The sequence below is a fragment of the Xenopus laevis genome, chromosome 5S, assembly GCF_017654675.1.
Source record: "Xenopus laevis strain J_2021 chromosome 5S, Xenopus_laevis_v10.1, whole genome shotgun sequence".
Taxonomy (NCBI): Eukaryota; Metazoa; Chordata; class Amphibia; order Anura; family Pipidae; genus Xenopus; species Xenopus laevis.
Genome location: NC_054380.1, coordinates 104516300 through 104535411, shown reverse-complemented (window position 1 = coordinate 104535411; position 19112 = coordinate 104516300). Strand labels below are relative to the sequence as shown.

Here is a 19112-nt window from a genome sequence, read left to right as displayed (position 1 = left end):
GACAACTTATTTTTTTTTCATCATAGATTTTTATTGGGTAATTTTGTTAAGTAAGGAGCGGGTACAGAAAGAAGAAAAGGGGGAAGGGGAAATACACACCATTAGTAACGCAACCAAAATATGACAAGGACAACTTGTTCTGTGCACAAAAACTTATTGCTTTATGGATGTCTCTGCAAAAAGGAGAACGCTCACAATATCCTGCTTTATGATAAAAGAATGAACAATTTTTTAATGGGGATTTGAACTGAAAATAACATTTTGCCTATTGAAAGAAAAGTGTAATTCTATACAATTTCCAATAAACGTTGGAAATATAGCCTATGTTTAATAGAGTAAACCCATTGTTTTGGGGCTAGTTTCCCTTTCTGCTACAAATTTTACCTGCAAGTTTGCAAGTGACCATTACATTTTTCAATGTGTCACATTTCGTAGATACCCTTGAAACTTACTCTGCATTTTTGCTTTTGAGAGAAGTGTCCAAATCTACCCAATAATTTCCAGAGCTGCAAAGTGAAATAAAACGGTATCAAATATTAGGCATTAAGCAAATATACAATTTAACACAATATACAAAATGTTGTCTAAATATAATTAATGTATTTTACCTATCAATCCAAAGTTTTCTTTTGCCATTACATATGCACAAGTCATGCATGTAAAGCTGCTTCATTGTGATAGGGGAAAAAAACTTCACTTACAACAATAATTCTTATGATGTATTTTAATCATTGTATGGGGTGTTATTCAGTATGACTTTAATAGCACCTTGAATCCAAGCTCTGCAGTGCTTTTCCACTTTAAATGTTTGTTACTTTTATAACTAAAGAATAGTGTGGCATTTGAAAGTGACTTGGTAATCTTAGGATCCTCTGTATTGTGTAACTGCCTAGTAACAGGGTTATCCTTAAATAAATATAAAACTGTGTATGAACTGAGCAAATAGGCATATTCTCCCACCCCCTCCCTTTAAAAAGGTGCTGGACGTGAAAAGCCTATCAGACAAATGTGCAAGTTTTTGGTTTGGCGTCCCTCTTAAATCAACAGAGATTCTAAATTGATCTGACTTTCTGCCAGACTAACTGAGAAAAGCATCTTCAAATATGTAATTTGGACCATAACAGCTAAACTAGCACACCACGCAGAGCTGCCTGCCATGTTTTATTTGCATTGCATATCTAAGTGTGAGAACAGTATAAGGATGTTGATGTTTTTCTTAAGCTCAGATGTACAGATTGTGCTAACAGCTGTAAGTGGGACTCCCCTGAAATAAAATGGCAACGTTAATTGCATCTTGGAAGTGGCGTCTGTCTCATCACTATGTCAGTTGTTTGGCCACAGTATAGATTAAACCATTAGTCACAGGAGGTGGTTTAAATCTTTATGCACCCTTTATCCAGTCATTCAGATAGATAGATAGATGGATAGAGAGAGAGAGAGAGAGAGAGAGAGAGAGAGAGAGAGAGAGAGATGATAGATAGATAGATAGATAGTTAGATAGATAGATAGATAGATAGATAGATAGATAGATGATAGATAGATAGATAGATAGATAGAGGTCAGAAAGATAGGTAGATAACATAGATAGCTAGAGGTTAGATAGATAGATAGATAGATAGATAGATAGATAGATAGATAGCAGTGGCGTAACTAGATGTTGCTGGGCCCCACAGCAAATTAATTTTAGGGCCCCCAACATATCCAGTGTTTGTCCTGTTTTAACAATATATGTTGAAATTGCTCATCAATGAGAGCCTCATGGGGCCCCCTGTACCTCCTGGGCCCCCCTGCAGCCGCAGGGTCTGCTTCCTCTGTAGTTACGCCCCTGATAGATAGGTAGATATATAGATAGATAGATAGATAGATAGATAGATAGATAGATAGATTACATAGATAGAAGAGAAAGAAGGGGTTGTGATGATGAGAACCCACAATGTTTTGACTATGAGGTACTTCCTTACATTGCTTTTACTTTACAGACAGCTTGCTTGGACCAGTTATGCAAAAGTTGCTCCATTACCTGTTTTTATAACAGCTTATGGAGCAGATAGATAGATAGATAGATAGATAACATAGATAGATAGATAGATGATAGATAGATAGATAGATAACATAGATAACATAGATAGAAGAGAAAGAAAGGGTTGTGAAAGGGTAGTTGTGATACCATAGATAGATAGAGGTCAGATAGATAGATAGATAGATAGATAGATAGATAGATAGATAGATAGATAGATAGATAGATAGATAGATCGATTACATAGATAGAAGAGAAAGAAGGGGTTGTGATGATGAGAACCCACAATGTTTTGACTATGAGGTACTTCCTTACATTGCTTTTACTTTACAGCTCGGCGTGTCTTCTCCCGGTGCCGCAAAATCCAAGATGGCGGCACCCATACAGCACACGTGGGTGCCGTGACGCGGGCGCAGTGACACCGGCACAATGACGTCATGAAGCGGCGCTGAAGATTCATCATAAAAGGGAGCCCTGGACTTTGCCCAAGTATAGGAACTGTTTGTTAATCGTTCCTTGGTGATCTAATATTATTGTGATTGTTTATTTGGACCTTGACCCCTGCCTAGACGTTGATTCTGCTAAATTTCTTCCTGCCTTGTGAACCTTTTGCCTGTGACCTGACCACATCTCCCATTTAACCCTTTGGCTACCTCGACCTGGACTTCTGCCCCTGGGCTTCCTCTTTGGTCCGGACTACTCCCTGGTGGGAGCGGATAGGCCCCCTGGCACTCACTAACTCAGCATGATAGACAAATCATGCTGCTTAAAGGGGTTGTTCACCTTCAAAACACTTTTTTTTCTGTTCAATTGTTTTCAGATTCTTCACCATAACCAAAGACGTTCTTCAATTGCTTTCCATAAATTTTATTTTTTTCCCAAAAAATGTTTTCTCTTGAGGTTTATTTTCCCCCGAGGCTGCTAAAAGTCCAAATTGAAAATTCTCCTTCTCAAATCTGCCAACATCACATAGAAGTCAATGGCAGATGTCCCTTTACAAATGGAAGATATCATGATCTGTGCAGGGTTTCATACAATAATCTGAAAAATTCATGTTTTTTTGGGTGAAAATCAGAAAAAAAAATCATACGTCTTTTCCCACACCAAATTTTTCAAATTATTTTATTGATAAATAAGGTAAAATTGTGGATTAGAGTTTGGTCGAAGTTGTTTAATAAAATAATGAGAAAAAAAATTGTTATTGGTAAATAACCCCCTAATTGTCATTCTCGTACCTTTTGGAATCACCTTCTGTCTTTAGTTTTCTGGTTTATGTATAAACTATGCCACTGCAGAGTGCAAGGTATAAACCTGTGAGAGAAGTGCAGATGTTAAGTTAAGTTGACTATAAGGGTTATTTTCAACACACTGGGGAAGTGCAACAAGGCCCCCTTAGAGCCCATTCTCTGTTCCTGTAGCAGTCGTGCCAGATAAATGAAGACAGTGAAAGACTCAATATTTTCTCTAGCAATTTTATATGGACTTTGATTTAACTTAGCAGGTCATGTTTGATCAATGACATAATCTGTTTAGACAAAAGTTCCTTTACATCTGTTTATCTATAGGGGGGACACAGAAAAGCTGCGTATTCCCTGCAGTGCATACACCTAAGGACTTCTGCATACAAATCATTTTAATTGCTTCAATCAAAAATACCTGATGTGTCACAGCCCTAATTGAATAGGCAGGAGAATAGACATGGTTTAATAGACACTATGCAGAAATGCTTCTGATTAGGGAATCCTCTTGCCTATCAAATTAAACTTTCCCCATGGGCTTCTACACTACAGATCTTCCTTAGCCCTAGGGATTGTAAACTGCTTACTAAATAACTGAATATTTTAAAAACAATGCAAAAAATATTGCTGAGGTCATTAAAAGAAAGCTATTAGTTTCTTTGGAAGACCAATAAACCTTCAAAGATTAAATTCACTACCGGGGTAATAAAATGATGTGTGCAGCAGTTTTGATACTCCTGTTATATGTGCCTGTTTAACGAAACAGTTTAATTATCTGTAAGGTTCCCTTTAATGGGAAACATTTATCCAGGTTATTTTTATTTTTTGTTCCCTGATGAGATAAATATCCCTTCAAGATATATGTAATATTACTCAGAGTAAGCTTTGTCAGTAAGCATATATGCTTGTGGAACAGTTAGAAAAAAATGAGCCCCCCTCCCTAAACCGAATGCAAGAGCTACAGCCATAAATGATTTATGTTGGTGTGTGGCCCTATTTGATATACATCTGTGATTTGGAAGCAATTCTTATGATAATTTTTAGTTCCACAAAACTCTGCAGGGCATAAATCAAGATATCAAAGTTGTTTTTCTCGCTGTACATTTTGCAGACTGGTATTATAACTGTGTAGACAACATCATTAGCCACTTATAGCACAAAAAGCATTCAGGCAAGTCCTCAGACTGGGGGCATGTATTTGTTTGTCTGTATACAATTTGCTGTAAATCAAGGTACATGGTTATGGCTACACCTGCCAAGACTCATTGCCTGAATGGCAGGTTACTATTCACCATCCTAAGATCCCTGCTTGAAAAATTGTATTTCTATTCATTTGGATGCTCAGATGCTCATATTAAATTTAGAGCAGGGACATTATACTCATCTTCAATAAAACTGAAAGTTTGTAGTCTACAGATTCAAGCAGTCTTGTCCCGTTTATTATGAAAGAATCTCTGTAACTACAGCGATGCAAAACTTGTCATTCTGATCATTCCTCCAAAATAAACAAGCGCCAATGCAAAAAATGTAACATAAATGAAGTGCACTGAGGGTTGGCTCTCTGAAAGTAATTGAATGATGTAAAAAAAACAAGGCAATGCAGATGTAAAGCTACAGCCTAAACCAGTGTACAATAATACTATGTAGACAGGTCAGTCGCTGTCATTGTCCCTCTGCTAAGCACCACCCAGTGCAATATAAATTTGCAGTTTAACAACCATTTAGGAAACTTTAGTATCCATTAATATTGATATAAATGTAATTTTACATTTCTTTTAATGGTTGCCACCTGACCAGTCTTTCTAGGACACTCGCAGAAGGAATAGGCAAGATACTCTGAACTCTGAAAAAAACTTAGTTTTTTGCAGAAAACTCAGAACAATTCAGAGTTTTTCGGGTTAAACTCAGAAGTTTTTGGGCATTTTTCTTCATAAATAAGGCCCATTCTGGAATTCAGAGTTGCTCATAGTTGGATATTAGAAATACTGAGATAAATTAGGACCTTGATAAATATCCCCCTGAATCTTTGAAAGACTACAACACGAACTCTGTGATAATTGCCAAATGGAATGATAGGTGAGCCAGGGATTTTGCGTCTTCAAGTGAGTTGATCCCCTCAAAGACTTATCTCTAATAATTCTGTGTTGGTATTGGTTTGCTGGAAGGGATATTCTGAAATCTGTTGTAAGCATACCAAAATCTATGAATGCATAACCGTGATAAAGCTATACTGATGGATTTGTTTTCTCTTATAGCTTTTGCTACCAATATTTTTATAAACCAGCAGTTCTTTCAATTGCTGAGAAGGGCTATATAACTGAAGTCATTTTGTGTATTTTAGAAGTATTACTTTAGTATGTTACAAAGAGATGTTATTATTTTATGTTGCTTACAGAGATATTCTTATTCAGTGCTGCGTAGCAAATACTAGCACATTTCCACTCTATAAATGCCCTATGAAAGGTCAACTGTTGTCCATCCTTTACTGCTTATCCTTGCTTTGGGGGAGTTTCCCACCTGGGACCTCTCAGTTTTCTGGGATACTGAATTGTTTTGTACAGGGAAAATAAATATTCCATAAAATGCTTCTTCTTCAAATAACAGAGACTAAATTACATCGTTTAAAAGGTGGAAAGCACTGTCATACTGGTTTATTGCATTTTGGTTGATTTAAGCAGGCCATTATATTTAGAAGGAAGAAAATTGCCTTCCTGTAACATCCATAAGTTGATGTTGCTTATTTGTGATGTACATGAATAGAACAGAGCTGTGTGCCTAATTCATGTTAGTTTTGTTATCCTCACAGCAGAAGTGCTTGTAAGATTTTGAAGTAAGGTGTATATTTATGTCAGTCCTTAAGCAAAAATGATACATAATCATCAGAGCTCTGCATACATAAGCTATTTTCAATCTCTGAGCATTGCCTACATTTAGTTTCACCCAAAGCTTGAATTAGGCTATTCCTGAACAAGAATATACTGTCCAAATTAAATTAGTACATGACACCAGCAAATAGTTTTAAAATTGCCCCTTTAGGTATATACTTTTCCACAAATACACTTTTTTGACACAAGTAAATGTTTAATTTTTCATGCATATGTTTTAAAAAATTGTTCTTTTTAAATGAACTCCATTCTCCCTTTACATGCATATGTTTTAAAAGATTGTTCTTTTTAAATGAAATACCTCGTCAGTTGACTATTGAATCACACTAAAAGCAAGATAATTTAAAGGTTTTGTAATAATCAAAGACTTTGGGGGTTGATACATTAGGATAATTTACCCATGGGCAGTAACCCATGACAACCAATCAAATCATTGAATTCATTGTTCTTCCTGCAGCTGGATGGAAAAAGCCAATCATTGATTGGTTACTATGGGTTACCACCCATGGACAAATTTGCCCAGTTTTAATAAATAATCCCCCAAAACAACAGCTACTGTATGTGTTATTATGCATAAAGTAAATTTTAGTGAAATAGAGAGAATACAATTGTAAGTTGTAAAAAGTTCAGTTCAAAGAAATATTTGGTTGGTGCTTTTCTACATGAAAACAAAAGATCATCTTTGTCTTGTAGATGGAAGACATTTTCAGCTTTGACATAAATGTCTTTGGTGTAAGAACAGTATGAATTATGAAGATGCCTGTCAGGCGGTTGTCAAGGAAGAATCCCTTAAACAAGTCATAAATATACAATTATCTATGCCAATTTTAAGACTGATTCATGCTTCTTCAGTGCATCTTTTTCCCTGATATGTTATGTCAGGGCTACAACAGAGGGCTTCACATCAGGTTCTAGGAAGGACTGAACTTGGTAAAATAAGGTATTTTCAGCTTTTTGTCTATATACTTTTTTTAAAACGTTTCTGAAATATAATGATTTGAAGAAAGGATCAACTGACCTCTTAAAGGGATGGGTTACATTTATGTTAACTTTAAATATATTATAGAATGGCTAATTCTAAGCAACTTTTTGATTGGCATTCATTTTTTTATAGTTTTGAATTATTTGCCTTCTTCTGACTCTTTCCAGCTTTCAAGTGGGGCTTCACTGGTAGCTGTTGGCCAGAGACAGTACCTCTGGCAAATAACATGAGTTGGTTATAAATCAGCACTTAAAATATATGTATTTAAAGCTTTGAGCTCATGAGAAAAAAATGGGGAACAGCTCTAATATTGAAGGAGGGTAAATTGAAAAACAATAATATTGAGAATGGCTGTATGCAGTTACATTTGACAAGAAAAATAGTTTTTACACAGTGAATATTATTTTTTAAAACTAAATTAGGATTGCTTTGGGAAATTTTTTATTGTCTTGTACATGCTATGCTTTAATTTAGCATTTTTTTGTTGGTGAAAAGCTAATATCATACCAGCAGTGTTCTTCAAAATCCTGGGGCTTGTTTGTTATTTGACTGACCTCTGATTCTGTTATTGACCAAAGAGTTCCCTGATGTTTGTTCTGAATCTGTGAGAATATCTGTAAATAAAATCCCTTACTCCTCCTAGAAGCCCCTTCCACAATCAATATTTTTGTTAAGCCTGTGTATTTAAGTGTCGGACACACATCTTGTCTGCATATTGTACATGCTGGAGTTTTCATATCCAAGTGATAACACTACCAAATCAATTTGCAGAAATCCATGAATAAGAATCCATCCTTTCTTATTCATATAAGCAGGGCCGGGCCAAGGTATTTTGGCACCCTAGGCAAGGGCTTCAATCAGGGCACCCCCCACCCAGTCCTGCATTATCATTTCACACCTTACCATTTATATTGCCCCCTGTACCTGTGCCAGCACCTATCATATTGCCTCCATTTGTACCTATGCTAATTGCAGCCAATCCTTCAGATTGCCCCCAATCTGTGCCTGTGCCAACATAAGCCAAAACAGCCATCATATTGTTACCCCCAATCTGTACTTATACCAGCGGCAGCTAAAAAATCCATCATATTGCCCCAAACATCTGTGTACCTGTGCCAGCAGCCATATCATATCATATTGCCCCTAATTTGTATCTGTGCCAGCAGGGGGCAAAAATCCATCTTATTGCCCCCAATTTGTATCTGTGCCAGCAGGAGCCAAAAATCCATCATATTGCCCCATCCTCTGTGTATCTGTGCCAGCAGCCACCATATTGCCCCATGTACCTGAGCCAGCAGCAGCCAATCCTTCATAGTGCCCCCAATCTGTACCTTTGCCAGCAGCAGCCAAAATAAAATCCACAATATTGCCCCCCCCCATATATGTACTTGTGCCAGCAGCAGCCAAAAATCCATCATATCATCTGTTTACCTGTGCAAGTAGCAGCCAAGATATTGCCCACAAATATGTACCTGTGCCAGCAGGTTTAGGGTTTAAAAAAAAGAAAGAAACTTCCCCTGAAAAGTGTGCCCCCCCATGATTGCGCCCTAGGTGGGCGCCTACTCTGCCTACCCCTAGTTCCGGCCCTGTATAAGGAAAAAGAAAATACATAAATGAATTTTCTAGCATAGTACTGTTCAACCTATTACACATAGAAGGCTAATTGTTTCTCATACCACATGTTCTAGGTCTGGATTATATGAAAATAATAATACTATACAAAGAAGTCTATGGAGCCCTCAAGCAACCCTGGAGCCAATAAAATCCATTGGTCACACCCAGCCCACAGTCCTCCAATTGGACAGCACAAGGGATGCTGCTCATTCCCATTTAAAATACATAAATAGACATAAAAAATCCAGCCACACAAGTTATGTGACACACCGGCTAAAGGCCAAGCAACGTAAAGCAAAGCTATACAGTATGTGTGTAATGGCAACACAATAAGAATAAAATGCTAAATAATATTTGAGCTCCGCCCTGTGGGATATCGACTAGGCCCTCTTTTTCCTAGGCATCTACTGATAAGTTGGACTTCCTATACTAGGGAAAGAGCAATTCTGGAGCTATAATAATATGGAAATGTCCTAATACAGAACTTGGGAGTGACGTGATATAGGTCTCAAAGTTTGTGCCAGGTTATGGCAACCCATAGAAGTATTTTATTCAAACTTGTGACCAGTATATGCTAGGTTGGATTGGCTGCTATGGGTTAGAGCTGTGTCAAGATTGATGGATTGTAAGAACTATGGTAATTGGCTTTGTCAGATATTGTTATAAATAATAAATTCCTCGTGCCAAGCAACTGCAGCAAATGCTAATAGATCTTAGCATGTAGGGAAACAGATATTATTTGTTTGTCATTGGTCAGGCAACATCATGTATAGAGTGTACAGTTTAGGGCAGCCATGGAAATCTCTTCAGATGTTGTTCAAATACAAGTCCCAGCATCACTCCGATCAGTGGGGGATTAATGTGGGGGGGGGCCTAGGCTACATATAAACAGGCCCCCTTCTAGGCTTCTGCTGGGTCCAGATGTCTGCAGATCCAGGCACTTATGCACCTAAGCTCTCAATGCTGGGTTGGGTTTTGGCTCACATGCATCTGGGAGCATGCACACACTTAACCTGCCTTCTTCTTCCAGCAGGTGCACCTGACTGAACCCAACAAATAAAAATAATTATTAAAAGAAAACAGAAAATATAATTAAAAAAACTAGAGGGGCCCTGATCACACTAGGCCCCTAGGCTATAACCTAGGGTAGCCTGTGCATTTTTAAACAGGAAACCACGTAAAATAAGAAAGTGTGTGTGGTATGACAATGTTCTTTGTTGACCATTAGGTAGAGGAATCTTACAGGGGACATGGAAACATTAAATACAGTATATATCATAATCACTAGGATGGTACTAAAAGCCAAAGATGAAATACAAATAAATATTTTTAATTATCAGCATAAGATAGGTTTTTCCAGGAAATATTAGTTACTGCCATTAGAGTTTGGATGCCTTCAGATGGGCAGTCAGGAAGGCTTTATTAAAGATTTACACCCCTTTGGTGGATGAACATAGCAAATCTAAAATCAGATTTGTCTTTATTTACCTGCTCAAAATGAGAAAATATTTTTGAAAGAGCTTTACAAGTAGCCTTGTAAGATTTGCAGATTGTAAATTAACCTGAATTGGTAAAAATCTATCTATAAGAAGCTGCACCTATTATCTACATCTGCATTTCTTCATAAAAAAAAAATCTGTTTTTTGAGTATTGTGATGCATGGTTTTAATCAGCAGTGCATTGCCAAGCTGTATTTCAGTATCTTATTCATAGAGAAATACATGCTATATGAACTGTAAATAAACATGTGAGGAAACTGTCGATAGAAAGCCATTTGCAGATTTTAACATAGAACATGAAATAACTGCATACACATGCTCGTCTTAATCATTTATTTACCAGTAACACTTGGATGGGATTTCAAAAGGCAGCACAAAATGTTAGTTGCAGTTTAAGCATCAGGTACACCTAATACATTTTTATACATTGTATTGGCTATATAAAAAATCTCTTAATGGTTTGCACTTACATTCATCATAAATCTATCTCCCCATGCTAGCCTGGTACGCTTTGTGTTGTTTCATTGAGCACCTCGCTAAACTGAGCTCATGTAAGTGTGAGTCATACTAACCAACCAAGCACATCCATTTAATGTTTTCTTGGAAGGGAGAATCTAAGAAGTCTTAATGGAGCAGACAGTTTCTAACCATCGGTATAAGAATTTATGAACACTACTTTCTAAAATGTCAGGAAGGGATAATTATTGTGACCACATTATCCTTTGTACAAATATCAAAGCATTTAAAATAATCTAATCCTACAAGAATATATGGCTCTTCAATATTTAGCTATGTGACCATTTTATCACAATTCAATTCTTTTTTATAATTTGTAACTGAATCTTGAATCTGGCAGGTACAGTAAATGCTCTTGTATTGTACTATAATAGTGGAGATAAGACCGGAGAGTTGCCATAGCAGAAATGTAGGTGGCTGTGGAAATGCAAGAAAAAGAAAATACATAAATAAATAAAGTAAAGTCACAAAGAAATAAAGGGCAATATGCAAAACATTAAGAAACAGACATGCATGTTTGCCTCTATTTTGTGACAGTTACTTTCCTGTATGGCTATTGACTGGGGCCAATAAGGCAAAGCATTTTGCTCCAAACTCTGTGCAGTGAACAATCTTCTTTTTTGTTGGTATTAATGCAATGTTCAGCCCTCCCATTAAGCAAGCATACTTAAAAATGTAAGTTTAAAACTTGTATTTACAGTCTACCATAGGACAGGTGGTAAGGACAGATTCTTAGCACCCTGTGGCTGCCGGCACTCCCTTACTTGCGCATCTGTATACATGGAGGAAGTGCATGAATACAGAGCAGCGCTGGTGCTACCTGCTGGGCCTGGTGCAAAAACATGGCAGTTTGTTCCTGTTTTGCCTGCACCCTGCATGTCGCATCTGTTTTTGATCCTGTACACATAACAGTATTTTCTTTAAAGCAGAAGTCAGCCCTCTTTTTTTCCCTGTTTCTAACCAAGTATCCACGATAAATGCTTGAGGGTTGACTTTTCTTTGGGTTGTATCTTTAATATCATAAAGTCAAAGGTCATACCATTTAATAGTCTAATCGTTTTTTAAGGACGACTGACAGTGTTATCTTATTTTTTCAGACATCCAAACCATTCTCATAATAAATGTAAAAAAAAGTTTTATACAGGTGATATGTTTTTATTCCCAGTGTAGAAAGGCTGATGTGTTAATATGCACTCTTAAATACGTTTAGTTTTTTTTATCTTACCTAGTTAAATAAATCAGATTTGTATTTGGAGACTGCTCAAAGTAAAGGGTTAATTTGTAATTTTTTTCACAAATCATCACATGATGCCCATCAATGATGCCCATCAATCAAGAGTCAATACTAGTGGCCATTAAGGTGCCATTTAGGTGTCATTAATCATTTTAGAATGACATTTAGACTATTATGATGCTTATTAAAAGTATGATTAAGTGATTAAGGCTACGATTAAAGGAGAAGGAAAGTCTTCTTGCACTTGGGGTGGCAAATTTTAGGCACCCCCAAGTGAATGCATTTACTTACCTGAAAAAAAACAGTGTTCCTATCAGCAGAAAACTGCACTGGCCCGGGGTTCTTCCAGCGAGCACCACGGATCGATCCTGTTCCGGCTTCCTCTTTCTTTGTGCGGCTGTGCATGCGCAGTAGAACTAACAGTCAAACTATAACTAAAAAGTCAGCTATTTCGATCTACTGCACATGCGTCTGCCCTGGGAAATTTGAAGAAAGAAAAATTAGGAGGAGGATCGATCCGTGGTGCTCGCTGGAATAACCCCGGAATGGGGTTTTAGGTAAGTAAATACAATCACTTGGGGGTGCCTAACGTTTGGCACCCCCCAAGTTCAAGTAGACTTTCCTTCTCCTCTAAGTGCCCATTTTTGACTGAGGTCCGGTTTGTGCCAGCCTTTGTTCTGCATGGTTGTGTTATTAAAAGTAAGCAGGTTCTCTGTGGTTTAGAACATGGTGTTTTTAATTTGTGACAATGAATATTAAATGTCTCACTGGCAAACGAGTTTGGCTGTTACTGATCTAAATATGACTGATGACTATGTTTCCAAACATTTAAAAACATTGAATTCCTTTCATTCATACTGCTGCATTAGAAATGAGGCTATTACTGCAAAGCAAGCAGATACGGTAAGTTAGGATAGTTAGAAATGTGCACTTTGCAAGGCAGTTTACTGTTAGTAAAGCTCAGGAAAAATATACTATAGTGATAATTGCGTTGACACGTTATTTTTTTACACTTGCTTTAATTGTCCCTATCTCTCTCCCTTTTCCTGTAAGCTTTGTTTAACAATTGTATTTCTTCTTGGTAGCTGTCCCTCTCAGCATGCTGCTTTTTACTGTTTTGCCTGTGAGCTTCCACTGTATCTGGAATGGAAATGTTAATGTCGCTGTCATGGTTATTTGTTGGAATGATGAGTGAGTAGGAAGCTGTTTCTCCTAGGTCACATGAAACAAAGCGATTTTCTTTCCTTGAGTAGCGAAGGGAAGGGGACCTGGCTTGCGTTGAAGATTGGCTTATATTGCTTATGATTGAGACAGTGTCCATGGCTTCTTCATTGTCACAGATTTCAAGGACTTCCAGGTGGATCTTTACATTTGTGTCAGGAAACTGGTTTGGGGAATCCTCCTTATTTGGCTCATGGCCCACACTTTTTGATCGGTACACCTCCATCTTCTTAGACGTCGGAGTTATCTTTTGTCCATCACTGCTTACTTCATAGGTAGATAGGGAAAGGGTTTTACCAGTGGGTGCATGAAGTGAAACGGTTCCTTGGAAAGCACACAATGGAATAGCCAGAGCTGCTCCTGAACGCTGAAAAATAAATATATAAATAAGTTCAAAATATAAGGAAAATGATTGTACTTTAATTTCCTATCACTTTTAGTCATTTTGGTTAGCCTTGGTTATTTATTATGATTGGGCAATGCACACAATCTCTAAAGCACTGGAGATTTACTGTGTTACTTTAGTGTTACTTACACCAGCCCCTGCAACTACTTCATTACATGATCTGTACCAAGAGGTGATGAACAATGTGGCTTTACAATTAAGAAAAAACGGAACACATTGTATGTTTTCCATCAATGATTGGATTTACAGTCACTGAAAATTGTGTGACACTCTTTAAACCTTTGAAGAAATGAGATAGGAACTTTAACTTTAGCACAGGTCTGATTCAGAAGATTACCGAAGCAGCTGAAGATGGTGCCCGTGAACTCCGCTGGACAGACTCTGCACAGAGGGGTAAGTAAGGAGTTATGGGCATTTGCCCGGGGGGGGGGGCAGCTAGGCTGGGGGGGAGGTCTATGTAGGGTAGGGGTAGGGTTTTTTTTATTAAGGGTTTGTTTCTCCTTTAAAGGAGTGGTTCACTTTTAAGTTAACTGTTACTATGTTGTAGAATGGGCAATTCTTGGCAACTTTTTCATTGGTCTTTGTTATTTATTTATTTTTTAGATTTTTTTAAATATTTTTTAATTGTTTGCCTTTTTCTTCTGACTCATTTCAGTTTTCAAATGGGGGTCACTGACCCCATTTTAAAACAGATGCTTTGTAAAGCTACAAATGTATTGTTACTGCTGCTTTTTATTACTATTCAGGTCCTCTCCTATTCATATTCCAGTCTCTTATTCAAATTAGTGCATGGTTGCTAGGGTAATTTGTACCCTAGCAGCCAGATTGCTAAAATAGCAATCTGGAGAGCTGTTGAATAAACACCCTAAATAATAAAAAAATGAAAATCAATTGCAAATTGTCCTGGGATATCATACTAAAAGTTGGCTGAATAATGAACAACCCCTTTAAAAAATGAATCTTAAATCGTTTACAAAGAGACATTGGTCATGCTTGTTGCTTCTATGGAAGGATTGTGCATACAGAGCAATAGGATATCATGTATTTGTAAGTTTTAGAGTAACGCTATTACTATGAGCTTTGTTAGCTATGGTAGCTACAAGACACATGTATCAATATACTGTTTACAAAATAGAATGATTTGTGTATACTGTAAGCTACTGTGCACTGTACTGTAGAGCAGAGCCGGGCCAACCCGGCCAGGCGCCCTAGGCAACCTGGCCGGCCACTGCGCCGGCTGAGTGTGCACTCGATAGAGCATGCGCGAAGCTGCGTTCCAGCGCGCATGCGCAGAAACACATTTCCACGATGGATAGAAGTGGCAGCCGGGTAGAGACGGGACCGGACATGGGGTAGGCGACTGAGCAGGTACGTGCCTGGTGCCCCTCCAGCTTTGCGCCCTAGGCACGTGCCTACTCTGCCTACCCCTAGTTCCGGCCCTACTGTAGAGTTCTGCGCGGGTCCATTTTTTGGAACCTGCACCCGCATCCGCAACCCACATTCTTACCCGATTGGACCCGCTACCAACCTGCAAGTATGTTATCTGCAACCCAGACCCGATGACCATTAAGAATCAGGAAGTGCTGTCATTGTAAACCGGAAGTGACATTATCGGAAGTAGGCATGATCAGAAAAAAAGGATTAATACAGGAAGTGTTTTTATGTACTTTATGTACTTTATGTGTTTTTATGTACTTTTTATGTACTGTACCACATTCCCTCCATCCTAATGTTTTATAAGTATGCCTTCATAAATATGCTGCCAGTAATGTATTGATCTTTTTTTCCAGATCCTACTGCGTCCCCACAACACTAATGCTAGCATTTCACCATAGAAGAATGTACTGCAGAGCCCAAATCTTCTTAAGTTAATATTTAAATGCAGCTTTTGACATAAGGTAACTTTATTTCTTATTAAATTAAACAAAAGAACAAAAGCTTTCCACACATGCCAAAAACTGATTTATGAGCAGACAATGCAGAAATGCTATTATTATAGAGCATGTCTAATGTCATTAGAGACAAGTAACTGGATCTTAATTGGCACTTTGGCTTTCAATTTATTTCCCTGTCTATATTAAAGCACTTATAAAAGAGTTAGATAATATTTTAGGTATGCATAAACTGCAGATTTGAATTAAACACGCAGGGGTTCGCCCCGCTATACCTGCTATCGTGTGTTTGGTGATTCTTTGGCTTCATGATTACTGGAGAGGTGCCGACCTCTCTTCCAAACACGGGGCGGAGAAATTGGAGAGGTTGGGGAAAGAGGAATCTTTGTTGCAAGGGTTCAACAACATGACATCAACAATGTGTGACATCATCAATGTGTGGCCGCTACAAAACTGCATCCTCTGACCTTTGCAAATACTGAGGGTCATTTATCAACACTAGGCAAATTTGCCCATGGGCAGTAACCCATGGCAACCAATCAGATTGCTGCATTCCTACTTGCAGCTTGCTTCAAAAAGCTAATCACTGATTGGTTGCTATAGATAACTGCCCAAATTTGCCCAGTGTTGATAAATGAGCCCCACTGTTTGCTCTATCACTTTATACTTGCAACTGTAAAAAAGGGACTCATTATTCTGTTGTTCTGTACATATTACTGACCATCATGAGATACAGTATATTTGAGCAGTTTTGTAATCTTTAATGGTGAAGAGAAGGATCTCCCACCTTAACAGTCTGTTTAAATTTTACAATTCGCTTGACACTAAAGCTGGAACTACACGGCGCACGTCCTTGCGATCCGACGCGATGAGAGGGAGCGCAGGCGTCGGATGTGCCGAATCTAATGTGAGTAATACAAATGTCTCATTTACAAACTGATTGCATATGACACAACACAACTGTCGGATTAAGACGCAACGTGCAGCGTTCACATCCGACAGTCGTGTCGGATGCAATCAGTTTGTAGCTGCAACATTTGTATTATTCACATTAGATTCAGCACATCCGACGTGACGCCTACACACATATATATATACATACATATATATCTATATTTATATATATATATATAGATATAGATATAGATATATACTCCTGTAGGCAGCGCTCTGCCTGTAAACTTTTACTCGGGTGCACAGTAAATAAAGTAGACATCAGTGCCAGGCCAAGCCGACTGGGTGCCCAAGGCAACCCGACCAGCCAGACTGCTCCCCCCGCGTCTAAACGTGAACGCGCCTGAATGCAATTTGCGCGCGTATCAAAAGAGAGGAATAAGGGGAGAGCATCTGATGGGGGGAGAGAGTGATGGGCAGGGAGACCATCAGATGGGAGGGGAAAGAAGAGAGGGCAACACAGGGCAGTCAGCAGGAACTAGAGGTAGGCAGAAGATAGCAAACAAGGGAAAGTTGTGCTCATCACAAATTTTTAAAAACATTAAGTCGGGGTGCAATGAGGCTGTCACCACAAAATTCACATAGAAAATACATGAGGTTCTCTGCACTCAACCCATTATCAATATATTAAGGATATTGAAACATTTTTTACCGGCAACTTACTTGCTGCTTTCAAAGTAAAACTCTCAAACTTGGAAAGCAGAACGTAAGTTACATAGTTAGTTACATAGTTAAATTGGGTTGAAAAAAGACAAAGTCCATCAAGTTCAACCCCTCCAAATGAAAACCCAGCATCCATAAGTTGCGGGTAAAACTTATATATATTTAGAATGCATATTTTAATGCATTGCACTTCATTGTTTTTTGTATTTAAGCACTATTGTACTAATTTTTTGCACTAGTACATTGTTATTTAAAACTTACAGAGTTTTGGAATGATCAGGGTACATTTCACTGCTTGTTGTACTTGTATAACGTTGTATGTGTCAAATAAAGGAATATATCTATCATTCAGCCAACATAAATTTGTGACTAGTGTAAGATGTTTACATGTCACTGCTTACATTCTGTATGCCCATCCTACTTAGTTGGCCATTGAAGATGGGCGAAGAGAAGGTGAGGATGGAAATTAAGGTGGTCCTCAGAGTAGAGGTCCCACTGTCTCATCGGCTTTCTGAATTCCAAAACTGCATTATGAAGGGTCACACCAAATGATTTATATTAATCAAACAGCTATGGCAGTTACAGTTAGGAAAAGTATACCCCAGAATAGTTTAGGTCTCTATACAGATGTAATACATAAAACAGCTCATATGTAAAACCCTGTTTCATGTAAACAAATCATTTTCCTATTAATATAGTTAGTTTTTTTAGTAGCATGTGCCATTGTGTAATCCTAAATTAAACATTGCCATTTTAAGAATTAAGGCCTGTCTCTAGTGATGGACGAATTTGCCACGAATTTCACGAATTTCCCTAAACTGGCAAAAAATTTGCGAAACAACGATTTTGACAACAATTCTTTGTCGTCAAAATGGGCGTTGGCGTCAAAGTGAATTTTCAAATTCAAAAACTTAAAATTTCGAAGTTATTTTTGGGTACTTCGACCATCGAATAGGCCAAGTTCGACTTTAATTCGAAGTGAACATACTTCGACTATTCGACCATTCGAAAATCGAAGTACTGTCTCTTTAAAAAACTTCTACTTCGACACTTAAACCTGCCAAATTGCTATGTTAGCCTATGGGGACCTCCTAGAACCTATAGCCAACATTTGGCTAAGTTTTTAGAAGTCAAAGGTTTTTTTTTGAAAATCGTTCGATTAAATCATTCGATTCGAACGATCGAAGATTTTACTTCGATCGAATATGGCCATATTCGATCAAAAAAAACCTTCGACTTTAATTTCGAACTATTGCAGTTCGATGGTCACTTCACTTCGAAATTCGACCCTTGATAAATCTGCCCCTTGATGTACTGTTTATTTAACTCTGGAATATTTAATGACTTAGTAAAGAAACAAATTGACGGGGATGCCTAACCTTCATAAAAATAATTAAGCATAGTGCACTTTTCCCTAGTGTCGATTATTAAAAGTGCTGTGAGATCCCTGACAGATAGCAGCATAGAGAACTGAAGCCCTTGAAGACTGGCCCGCAAGCAATCCTTGGTCCCCTCTCGAGCAATCAGCAAAAACAGCCCGTTTAAAATAAAAAATAAATTATACATTTGCTCAGTGGAGTGCTTCATAAATATTATCATTCAAAGAAGATTTTAATGTCTTTTAAGAATATACATTATTGATAATTCAAGCTGATAAAGGCTGTTTATTGTTTCTGCAATTAGATTGCCACCTTTTGGAATAAGAAATAAATCTAGCACTTGCATCCATGCTATAGTTTGTTCTTGAAGACAATTATTAAAACCATTAAAACTTTGTAAAATGTATAAAGTTATAAATCGTAACCCAATCTGATGTTACTTTTGAACAGCAGACCAAAAATACTACCTACTGAATATTTTCTCTGGGAAGCAAATGCCCACTGACTACAACTGAAGCAAATGCCCACTGAAAACTACGTGTCACGAGAGGTAACAAGTTGTTTTTATTTTTGTCAATGACAGAATGGAATGAGGCACTTCTCCACTGGATA

General features: G+C 37.8%; 1 protein-coding gene across 1 annotated transcript in view; it reads right to left on the bottom strand.

The window, feature by feature from the left end:
• Nucleotides 1-12587: 12587 nt before the first annotated feature.
• gpr149.S (G protein-coupled receptor 149 S homeolog) overlaps nucleotides 12588-19112 on the bottom strand; it is a 36320-nt gene continuing 29795 nt past the window's right edge. Inside the window, exon 4 of the mRNA XM_018265748.2 lies at nucleotides 12588-13573. Coding sequence (XP_018121237.1) covers nucleotides 13004-13573 — 570 coding nt within the window. The 3' untranslated portion in view covers nucleotides 12588-13003. The remainder of the gene's footprint in view (nucleotides 13574-19112) is intronic.